The sequence below is a fragment of the Salmo salar genome, chromosome 01 (genome assembly GCF_965601325.2).
Source record: "Salmo salar chromosome 01, fSalSal1, whole genome shotgun sequence".
Lineage (NCBI taxonomy): Eukaryota > Metazoa > Chordata > Actinopteri > Salmoniformes > Salmonidae > Salmo > Salmo salar.
Window position 1 is genome coordinate 25096414 of NC_138291.1, and position 12222 is coordinate 25108635.

A 12222-nucleotide genomic window follows, 5' to 3' on the forward strand; every position below is an offset into this window, starting at 1 on the left:
TCAATCTTTGGGGATCTCAGATGATACGCAAGCGAGGTTGTTGCTACACACAATACCCCATAATGACAAAGTGAAAACAGGTTTTAGAATTTTTTACAACTGTATTTTTAAAAACAAGTATTTGTTGGAAAAATTACTTGTGTCATGCACAAAGTAGATGTCCTAACCGACTTGCCAAAACTATAGTTTTGTTAACAAGAAATTTGTGGAGTGGTTGAAAAATGAGTTTTAATGACTCCAACCTAAGTGTATGTAAACCTCCGACTTCAACTGTATATAGGATGTGCCATGACTAGAATACAGTATATACATATAAAGTGGGTGAAACAGTATGTAATCATTATTAATGTGACGAGTGTTCAATGACCCAATACACTGCATTCGGAAAGTATTCAGACCCCTTGAATTTTTTACATTTTGTTATGTTACAGACTTAATCTAAAATTGATATTTTTTTTAAATCCTCATCCTGAATACTTTCCGAATGCACTGTAGGTCAGCAGTCTCTAAGGTGCAGGGTAGACTACTGGGTGGTAGCCGGCTAGAACAATGACTAAGGTTCAGGGCCGGGTACTGTGCCGAGGCGGACGAGTGGTGATTGTTCAACAGTCCGATGGCCTGGAGATAGGAGCTGTTTCTCAGTTTCTCGGTCCCAGCTTTGATGCAACAGGTGAACAGGCCGTGGTTGAGGTCCTTGAGAGGGGGAAATCATTGGGAGCAGTTGTTCCCCCTGGACTCATCAAACTTTCCCACCCTTTCTTCTACTACTTCAACTTTTCAGACAGGTGATGGAGACACCAATGGCTGTTGAGGATCTACAGAGAGGGAGGGAAGGTGAGTCTAGAGAGAACTTGCACTCTGAAGAGGACTATATGGAGGAGGCACATTCTGTGGAGAGCAGCCTAATGGCAGCACTAACCCACCATGAGAGAAGCATGTACGGTGCCGGATTTGCGGTTCAAGCACACATCACTGAGGAAGTATGCCCCGTGGAGAGGTGTGTGGAATATACCTTTGTCCAGGTGCAGGGGAACATGGACAGTGTGGGGCTGCTCTTTGAGGAGTGCATCAAGAAGGTGGGCCATCTAGAAAGTCAAAGGGATGAATTGGTACTGGAGCTGTTGCAGCTAGAGCAGCCCATGCTGCAAGCTACTGTGGCCTTGAGGGGACAGTTGCTAGAGGCACGTAGAGTTCTCACCAGTGTCCAATTGGAGTTTATTCATCTGCAAATAGAGGTGGGACAGGTGAAGAGTAAGCTGTTTGTCACAGCCAGGGACTGTATCCAGAGCCAGCTAGCGCTGGCTGCACAGCAGTATGAGGTGGCCCAGGCTGCAGTCACACAGGTAAGGTAGAGTGGAAACCCCACAGCATTGCATATAAGCTTTTGTGAGAAGGCAGTTAATGTGCCATTAACATACTGAGTGAGGGGTAACAGTATGAGGGGTGTTGTCATTTGTGCTCTTTTTTTAGTGTGTGTTCTTTGTTATCCCTTTGTTGTGATGTTTGTGTTGACATGGTATATTGTTGATGGGTGCTACCACAGAATTGTTATTGCTGTGTTCATGGCTGTCAGTCATCCAGAGTTAATCACACATTCTTGTGTTAGTATGAGGGCCAACTTCGCTGTCATTGCTTTTTCTGCCCCTAGGAGGAGCTCCAGGCCCATGTCCAGAATCTTACCGAGGAGGTAGCCCAGCTTCAGGAAGCCCAGAACAACCAGCTGAACACCCTAAAGGACCGGGCCAGACAACCATCCCGCCCCCGGGCTATGAGCGATGTCACTCACTGCCGACGAGCATCCCTGGAACTGCAGCAGCGCCTCAGTGGCAGCATGAGGAATCTAGAAGGCTGGTACGAGCCACGCCTGCTAGCCCTCCTCCGGAGGAGGCAGGCTGGGGAGGAGACCCTGAGGAGGAGCAGGGATGTGGGCCAGGACCTTAAGGTCAGACTGGGGCCCCTGAAGGAGCAGACCCAGAGGCTGGAGCTGCAGAGAGCTTGTCTAGAGGAGAGGATTGCTCTGATGGAGAGGGAGAGGGTGGAGAGAGTGGCACAGTATAAGGTACAGGGGGATTAGGAACATGTGCTATTTTGTAGTCCGTAAAGGTGTGGTGTAATTGTTCTAATTTCTTCTCATCAGGAGACTGTGGACTCACTTGAGGAGACCATGAGGAAGCTGAAGCTGGAGCTTTGCATTCAGAAAAAGGCAAACAGACAATTGGAAGAATTGAAGAAGGGACTTTTGAGTGAGCTGCACTATGACAGGTAGGGTGTGGTATGCTACTTACAGTGCATTCGGAAAGTATTCAGACCCTATCCCTTTTTCCACATTTTGTTACATTACAGCCTGATTCTAAAATTGATAAGGTCCCACAGTTGACAGTACATATCAGAGCAAAAACCAAGCCATGAGGTCGAAGGAGTTATCCGTAGAGCTCCAAGACAGGATTGTGTCAAGGCACAGATCTGGGGAAGGGTACCAAAACATTTCTGCAGCATTGAAGGTCCCCAAGAACACAGTGGCCTCCCTCATTCTTAGATGGAAGAAGTTTGGAACCAGCAACTCTTCCTAGAGCTGGCCGCCCGGCCAATCTGAGCAATCGGGGGAGAAGAGCCTTGGTCAGGGAGGTGACCAATAACCCAATGGTCACTCTGACAGAGCTCCAGAGTTCCTCTGTGAAGATGGGAGAACCTTCCAGAAGGACAACCATCACTGCAGCACTCCACCAATCAGGCCTTTATCGTAGAGTGGCCAGATAGAAGACACTCCTCAGTAAAAGGCACATGACAGCCCGCTTGGAGTTTGCCAAAAGGCACCTAAAGGACTCTCAGACCATGAGAAACAAGATTCTCTGGTCTGATGAAACCAAGATTGAACTCTTTGGCCTGAATGCAAAGCATCACGTCTAGAGGAAACCTGGCACCATCCCTACGGTGAAGCAAGGTGGTGGCAGCATCATGCTGTGGTGATGTTTTTCAGAGGCAGGAACTGGGAGACTAGTCAGGATCGAGGGAAAGATGAACGGAGCAAAGTACAGAGAGATCCTTGATTAAAAAAAACTGCTCCAGAGCGCTCAGGACCTCAGACTGGGATGAAGGTTCACCTTCCAACAGGACAAAGACCCTAAGCTCACAGCAGAGACAACGCAGGAGTGGCTTTGGGACAAGTCTCTGAATGTCCTTGAGTGGCTCAGTCAGAGCCTGGACTTGAACCTGATCGAACATCTCTGGAGAGACCGTGAAAATAGCTATGCAGCGACACTCCCCATCCAACTTGACAGAGCTTGAGGGGATCTGCAGAGAAGAATGGGAAAAACTCCCCAAATACAGGTGTGCCAAGCTTGTAGCGTCATACCCAAGAAGACTCGAGGCTGTAATCGCTGCCAAAGGTGCTTCAACAAATGTAGAGTAAAGGGTCTGAATACTTAGGTAAATTGTGGTCTTTCACCTTTTTTTCATACATTTCTAGAAACCTATTTTTGCTTTGTCATTATGGGGTATTGTGTGTAGATTGGTGAGTGGGGGGACAATTCAATACATTTTAGATTAAGGCTGTAAAGTAACAAAATGTGGAAAAAAATCAAGGGGTCTGAATACTTTCCGAATGCACTGTATCTGGCCATGAGAAGTAGAGACCATCCATTTTGACCCTAAGGAATCTGAGTTTTCATTGAATACATGAAATTAATATTTGATGTCTGGACTACTTACAATTGCCATTAAACACTGAACAAAAATATATACGCAACATGTAAAGTGTTGATCCCATGTTTCATAAGTTGAAATAAAAAAAACTGAAATGTTCCATATGCACAAAAAGCTTATTTCTCTAAAATGTTGTGCCCAAATTTGTTTACATCCGTTAGTGAGCATTTCTCTTTACCAAGACATTCCAACCACCTGACAGGTGTGGCATATCAAGAACCTGATTAAACAGCATGATCATTACACAGGTGCCCCTTGTGCTGGGGACAATAAAAGGGCACTTTAATATTTGCAGTTGTCACACAACACAATGCCACAGAAGTTGAGGGAGCGTGCGATTGGCATGCTCACCACAGGAATGCCCACCAGAGCTGTTGCCAGAGCATTGAATGTTAATATCTCTACCACAAGCTGCCTCCGTCATTTTAGAGAATTTGGCAGTACATCCAACCGACCTCACAATTGTAGACCACGTGTAACCACGCCAGCCCAGGACCTCCACATCCGGCTTCTTCACCTGCGGGATTGTCTGAAGAGAGGGTCAGTGGGTGGGCCCATGCCCTCCCAAGGCCCATCCATTGCTGCACGCCTGCCTAGTCATGTGAAATCCATAGATTAGGGCTGAATTTGTTTAAATTGACTGATTAGCTAATATTAACTAACACAGTAAAATCTTTGAAATTGTTGCACATTGCATTTATATTTTTGTTCATTATAGACAGACAAACATGTACAATAAATATTCGAGGGAGTCTCAACATGCTGTTATTTTTTTTTTTTACAGGGGCTGTATTGAAGTGAGTGAACCAACTGCTGCAAGGGAGTCCTAACTTTTCCATACTTATCAATGGAAGTAGAAAAGTTGACAAAATATCCAGAACCCCTCAGACCAAACATGTTTTACTGTGTTTGCGAGTATCCTTGATGGTGCATTTACCCAATGTCAGATATTGGTATAGTTAATCTGCTCTTAGTGCATCAACAATGGTGTTATGACAGTTGACCTTAACTATGAGAGCAGCCTGTCTTAACTGTACATTTAAGGTCTACCGTAAATACATTTTTATTATGAATACTTACAAAACATGGGAATCTGATGCAGCATACAAAAAAAAAGACACATAGGGATGATATACATACAACTTGAAAGCTGATTGTTGAAATCTACGATTCAGATATCATGGGAATAAAATAAATCTATGTACACTTTCTTATAAAATGAAACTGTGGAAATTAGTATAAATGACTCTTGTTTCTAAGAATATGAGCATAATTTAACATGAAAAACAATAATTGGGTGCCTACTCAACTGTGGTGCTTGTCCCCCTGGTAAAAATTTGACCAAAGAATGGCATAGCTACCATTATCACCATATCAAACAGTAGGATCCTTTCTTATATAAATATATGAAAAACCTTGATTCCATGATAGTGAAACAACAAGCACTTAATGTTTCCCTCTACAAAACTGCAAAAGAACAACGCACTCTTATGCATTTTTTAAAAAGACATTTGAATGTTGTTTTGAGGATGTGATCAAGGGAGGGTTGTTGTGTGATTGACAGATGTCACTCATGCCTGGACTTCAGTGTCTGCTGCTCCCTCTGGGTCCTCGTCATTGTAGATGTTCTCAGCCTTAAAAGATTGAAAGACATTCTTAGTACTCCTCCTTAGAAATAATTGTGATTCTACATATTACAGTAGAACGCTTCTGCCAAGCTTTCAAAACTTACTTATGCCTCATAAAATGAATAAATATGAACAGAATACATTTAACTATTCTCTATAGCCTCCCACTGTATGACAGAGCCCCGTCTGTCCTGGGGTCTCACCATCTGCCAAACTTGCATGATGTTGTCCTCGGACACTGAGCAGATGACCCAGGGTTCGTTGGGGTTCCATGAGAAGTCGGAGATCTTAGCTGTGTGACCGCCGTGAATGAACAGCAGTTCAGGTGGACCATCCTCAGCATCCTCTGGCGACTGCTCCTCTCCGATTTTACTGAGGTCCCACACGTTGAGTCGCCTGTCTGTGCCACTGGAGGCCAGGATGGTTTCATTATGAGGAGACCACTGGACCTAAAGGGAGGAAAGGAGGAGAGATGGGTTTGACGAGACCTAGTAATAGATACAAAATCTGGTTCAAAACAAACTTCATAGGGAATAATTGACAGCTTATTGACTTAACATACCTGAAAGATCTCATCTTTGTGAGACTCAAACGAATGCAGCTTCAGTTTCAGGTTCCTCAGGTCCCAAAGAGCCACAGTCTGAAATGGGAGAACCAATCAATTACAACCACCACCAAGAAACCAGTTAGATCAACACTGCATTATGAAAGATAATCTTGGAAGAATTAAGAGAAGATATCCAGACCACCTTGTCTGCTGAGCCCGAGGCCAGGATGAACTCGCTGTAGGGGTTGAAGGACAGACAGTTGACCTCGGCAGTGTGGGCATCCACAGCATGGCTAGGTTTGGACGTGTTGTTGGATCGCGTGTCCCAACTGCACAGTAAACAATGTTATTGTTGAATAAGCAACACCAAACAATGCGGATGGTGTAACTAATTTTAGTCATACGAGCTTAGCAAATTGTTTTTCTATTCAAATCCATTATCCACTGAGGGAGTTGCTCATCTCAGGGAGCCTTACATCATGAGTTTCTGGTCGTCAGCTACAGATCCAAAGAGTGACTCATGCAGTAGATGCCAGGAGACATCCTCCACTACAGCTGTGTGTCCAGTAAAGATAGTCTTTGCGTCTACAACCTTTCCCTCCTTAGGAACGGCACTGATGTCCCACATACATATAGTCTGCAGACAGATGGGAAACAAGGGAAGGTGAGAGGAAAGACATGGAGGGAAGAAGACTGTTAAAGCATATGCTTTGGGTCAAGTGACAAGTCACTGACATGGTCATCAGAAGCGCTGAGGAGGCAGCCACTCAGGTTGGGGTTCCAGGAGAGACCGTAGCCCTCTTTCTGGTGTCCCCTCAAACGCAGATCTGGGGTACACTCTCCAGATGGATCTGTAATACAGAGGTGCATGTTATTTCAAAAGAAATGAGAAAGGAGGACTGGGACTTCCTGACCAACCTCTAAATACCCACCTGGTTTGGAGGGATGTTTGGTGTAGTCAAAGACAAGCACGTCGCTGGTTGGGGTTTTGGTGGCAATGATGCAGGGGTTCTGGGGCATGTGGCGGGCTCTGTTCACCTCTCCCTCATGGTTGATCTTGATTTCAATCTCTATCTTACCACTGACTGAGCCAAAGCCTCCAAACTCTGAATGGAGAGAGGCAGAGAAATGAGCTACAGAGAAAATAGTTACAAACCAGTTACAATATTTTGACTGATCCAAAGCCTGAAAACATGCAGAAAGGTTGTAATTGATGCAAAAACATTGTCCCTCACCACCTTTCTCACTGTCGTAGTGAGAGGCATCAAACTGAGCATCGTCATTAGGCAGTTGCACGCTGGCGATGACCAGGTGATTCTGTTCATCTGAGGTGTGTGTGCCAAGAACCAACCTGTGTACGCTGAAATCCTTCCCTTCAGGTCTAAAGGATAAAAATAAATATCTTACAAGACAAATAGGTCCATTTAAATAACACTTTTGTCATATGTAGTAGGGGGCATTAGCTAGAAACTCAATGTGGTCCATACAAGGATTATTCTTTGCAACAACACATATGGAGACTGAAAACAATCTTCCTGAAGACACCTTCCCACTCCCAGTAATGTTGCAAAGGCAGGCTCATCTTTAATCGGCACAAGTATCTGGTATTCTTGGGAATTATACAGTGAGGGAAAGAAGTATTTGATCCCCTGCTGATTTTGTACGTTTGCCCACTGACAAAGAAATGATCAGTCTATAATTTTAATGGTAGGTTTATTTGAAGAGTGAGAGACAGAATAACAACAAAACAATCCAGAAAAACGCATGTCAAAAATGTTATAAATTGATTTGCATTTTAAATGAGGGAAATAAGTATTTGACCCCCTCTCGATCAGAAAGATTTCTGGCTCCCAGGTGTCTTTTATACAGGTAACGAGCTGAGATTAGGAGCACACTGTTAAAAGGAGTGCTCCTAATCTCAGCTTGTTACCTGTAAAAAAAGACACCTGTCCACAGAAGCAATCAATCAATCAGATTCCAAACTCTCCACCATGGCCAAGACCAAAGAGCTCTCCAAGGATGTCAGGGACAAGATTGAAGACCTACACCAGGCTGGAATGGGCTACAAGACCATCGCCAAGCAGCTTGGTGAGAAGGTGACAACAGTTGGTGCGATTATTCGCAAATGGAAGAAACACAAAAGAACTGTCAATATCCCTCGGCCTGGGGCTCCATGCAAGATCTCACCTCGTGGGGTTGCAATGATCATGAGAACGGTGAGGAATCAGCCCAGAACTACACGGGAGGATCTTGTCAATGATCTCAAGGCAGCTGGGACCATAGTCACCAAGAAAACAATTGGTAACACACTACGCCATGAAGGACTGAAATCATGCAGCGCCCGCAAGGTCCCCCTGCTCAAGAAAGCACATATACATGCCCGTCTGAAGTTTGCCAATGAACATCTGAATGATTCAGAGGACAACTGGGTGAAAGTGTTGTGGTCAGATGAGACCAAAATGGAGTTCTTTGGCATCAACTCAACTCGCCGTGTTTGGAGGAGGAGGAATGCTGCCTATGACCCCAAGAACACCATCCCCACCGTCAAACATGGAGGTGGAAACATCATGCTTTGATGGTGTTTTTCTGCTAAGGGGACAGGACAACTTCAGCGCATCAAAGGGACGATGGACGGGGCCATGTACTGTCAAATCTTGGGTGAGAACCTCCTTCCCTCAGCCAGGGCATTGAAAATGGGTCGTGGATGGGTATTCCAGCATGACAATGACCCATAACACACGGCCAAGGCAACAAAGGAGTGGCTCAAGAAGAAGCACATTTTTATGGTCCTGGAGTGGCCTAGCCAGTCTCCAGACCTTAATCCCATAGAAAATCTGTAGAGGGAGCTGACGGTTCGAGTTGCCAAACGTCAGCCTCGAAACCTTAATGGCTTGGAAAAGATCTGCGAAGAGGAGTGGGACAAAATCCCTCCTGAGATGTGTGCAAACCTGGTGGCCAACTACAAGAAACGTCTGACCTCTGATTGCCAACAAGGGTTTTGCCACCAAGTACTAAGTCATGTTTTGCAGAGGGGTCAAATACTTATTTCCCTTATTAAAATGCAAATAAATTTATAACATTTTTGACATGCGTTTTTCTGGATTTTTTTGTTGTTATTCTGTCTCTCACTGTTCAAATAAACCTACCATTAAAATTATAGACTGATCATTTCTTTGTCAGTAGGCAAATGTACAAAATCACCAGGGGATCAAATAATTTTTTCCCTCACTGTAGCTAGATATGCAGGGATGCCATAAAAAAAAATGGGCATGGGGTGTAAAAAAATTCAATGCATATAATAGTGTAATGACAACAACAAAAAATACATGTGTAATGACATTCAGCATTTGTCATTAGGCACACTTGCAGCCTGAATTGATTGATGCATCCACTGTGATCTGCGAGCGTCACGGTTCAGTCAACTCTGCCATGGCAAAATGTTAGTGCTCAGATTAGATGAGTTTATTAGTAAAACATTTAGTGTTCATGTCGAACCACACCCCATTTTGGAGCATATACCACCCATTTTTAAGTACATTTGTAAAAAAAAATGTCCATGCGGTTGACTAGCAGTAATGACACATTGTGGTGTAATAGCCTACAGTTTTCTTGCCATCTTTGTTTTAATTGTGATAGGCTCATGTTTTACCCCCACCATTTATTTTGCCGATACTCCGAACCAGCGTACTTTCTCCCCTAATTTAGATATTTTTCTGCTTATAATTTCTGACATTTGTTAGACTATTTGTTTGTCAACTTGTTAATAAGTAGATACATTCAGCTTCTCTTCTGTAATTACTTATTGACCTAGAAGACTAAATAAAGCAGAAAGCCATTAATCGATAGAATGAATGCATCAACAATAATCTAGTATTGACATCAGTAAAGTTCTTTCATTTCTGATCGCAGAGCGAGGATGTGTAGAGACCGGGGAGAAAATGCAATAGCCTAAAACAGCAGATATATTTCCCCTGCAAAATATCGAATTAACATCAGTTTCAAAAGTTAAGGAAATAAAAGCTGTGAAAACAATCCAACATGATTTCAGTTTGTCTTGGATACGTATTTTTTGTGGTTAAAATAGCCTACCGCGCATTCCATTCTCTCAAGAGTCTGCAATAAATTATTACTCCATTCCTGTTCCCAAGACAGGTAGCCTAGTGGTTAGAGCGTTGGGCCAGTAACCAAAAGGTTGCTGGATCAAAGACCTGAGCTGACAAGGTATAAAAATATGTTGTTCTGCCCCTGAACAAGGCAGTTAACCCACCGTTCCCTGGTAGGCCGTCATTGTAAATAACAATTTGTTCTTAACTGACTTGCCTAGTTAAATAAAGGTTCAACTTAAAACGTTTAAAAGATAATTCCATTGGTGTGTACTTTAACAGCAATAAATAATTCTGCAGGAATGTATATTATATAAGACTACATGTGGGCGTTACAGTCAGTCTCCAGACTTCAGTTACTATTCAATTAAATTAATTTGAACATCAAAAGGTGCGCCACCCCTACTTCCACTGCTCCTGTAGCTTTGTATTCCTCAAAAGGTGCCCAGACAGTGAACCCCACCTGTTGACATCAGGCAGCCACTGTGCAGTGAGGCTGGGCCACTCCAGGGCGTGGGTCATCACCAGGTCATAGAGGAAGGGTGTGTTTTTCTTCCATATCTTGTACTCCTCATTTATCACCCTCTCCTCCACAGCATCATCAAACGCTGCTATAAAATAGTATGAAACTCACGTGAGACAGGAGGTTTAAATGTAAAGTATATTAGAAGCAACCCATTGTAGGGAAATATAGGTGTGATTGAGAAGGGGAACCCTATTAACATAGAGCAAGTGTTCGTTAACATTGACAGACAGGGTTTCGTAGTTGTTGTGTTAGCATTGATCAACCGAGCTAGCTAGCTCATTACTCCCACAAAAAGGGGTTGTGTATCTGACATAAAACAAAGCTAAAGTTAGTAGCTAGCTAGCTTACATTTTGCTTACTAGCTAACGTTAGTGGGCTACTAGTACTAGCGAGCTCATTTGTATAAAACAATGAATTAATTATCTTCACAATTGATAAGCCGGGAGAACCTGTCCTTCCACCCTGGCCTACCTTGGTAGCTAGCTAGCTTTCCCAAGTGGTCTGAGCGCTATTCTTGTTGAAGTAAATTGTGACGTATAGTTTCACCAAATTACCTTCTTTATCAGCCATGGCGTTGATAATATTACGAAAGTATGTTTTCAGAAACAGGGTTTTGTTGAGAAAACAAGGCAGCTGGACCACCTTGGCGGGAACTCCGTTGTGCTCAAACAGCCAATCAGCGTCAACTAAGCCGGAAAACGTCGTTTCTAATTATTCTGAGAAACTGGATTCTGAAGCTTTTGTCAAATTCACGTAATTTATTTTGATTTTTTGCATTTTAGCTAACCTTAACCCTAAGCCTTTTCAACATCTGACGTGAATATGACAAATTCCTTCTAGTCATCCAAAATGTGCTATCTGGGATCCTTGGGACGTCCATACACTGACCTTTAACATTGAAGTTTTAAAATGATTAAGGTAAGGGTTTTGGTAAGGTTAGGGGTATGTAAGTCCCAAGGATCCTAGGTTGCACTGACCACAGCATAAAGTCAAAATTGGCTATATCGTAAAAATTCTAACAAAAATTTATTTTTGGTCTTAATTGAAGGTTAGGGTTAGGAATAAGGTTAGCAGTGTGGTTAAGATTAGGATTGAAGTTAGGGTTTGGTTGAAAAATAATAAATGGTAGAAATGCGTGGGGTTTATGACTGTTGCTGTGGTAACTAATGACGACCGCAAAACGTTTTTATTTATGTATTATTATTATTGTATTACTTGTATTATTATGAACAATAAAACAAAACAGAAATATACAAACAGGAGTACATAACCGTAACATTCAGTGGTATTAAATGTCGAGATAAATTGCTTTTTTGTTTTTACACTTACTGAGAATTTCAAAATAATCTATCTTAAACAATGTGAAGAAGGGTTTGTTCTCCGCCCACTTAATTTTATGGATAAAGAATCTTCCATGAAAAATAAACAAATTAACAATGAAAGCTAAATCGGGGTCCATATAATTTGGATCAAAAATAAAACATAATATCAGAGTCGTTCAAATTAACATTAATAGTAGTTTATTTTAACATAAAATCTTCTAATTCACTCCCAAATCTTCGGACATAAAAACAGTCCCAAAATAAATTGTCTAGAGTCTCTGGGTCACAACCACAAAATACACATTTGTTATCAATAGCAATTTTGTATCTGTGTACAATAAAGGTCTTTACAGGGTACAGTCTAAGAATGAGTTTGTGTGATACTTATTTCGTC

The 12222-nt window shown here is 42.7% G+C and overlaps 2 protein-coding genes across 2 annotated transcripts; one reads left to right on the forward strand and one right to left on the reverse strand.

Moving 5' to 3' along the window:
* Positions 1-337: 337 nt before the first annotated feature.
* LOC106583710 (syncoilin) lies at positions 338-2671 on the forward strand. The gene is made up of 2 exons (XM_082957174.1): positions 338-1343; positions 1649-2671. Exons 1-2 carry the CDS (start codon positions 789-791, stop codon positions 2072-2074), a joined length of 981 nt encoding a protein of 326 aa, XP_082813300.1. The 5' UTR covers positions 338-788; the 3' UTR covers positions 2075-2671.
* Positions 2672-4749: 2078 nt separating this feature from the next.
* On the reverse strand, positions 4750-11201 carry LOC106581094 (histone-binding protein RBBP4). Its single transcript, XM_014162858.3, has 10 exons — positions 11061-11201; positions 10444-10591; positions 7113-7258; positions 6810-6983; positions 6613-6728; positions 6354-6514; positions 6080-6206; positions 5893-5970; positions 5534-5779; positions 4750-5336 (listed from the first exon to the last, which is right to left on the reverse strand). The coding sequence occupies exons 1-10, from the start codon at positions 11074-11076 to the stop codon at positions 5274-5276; spliced, it is 1275 nt and encodes a 424-aa protein (XP_014018333.1). The 5' UTR covers positions 11077-11201; the 3' UTR covers positions 4750-5273.
* Between the last annotated feature and the right edge of the window lie 1021 nt (positions 11202-12222).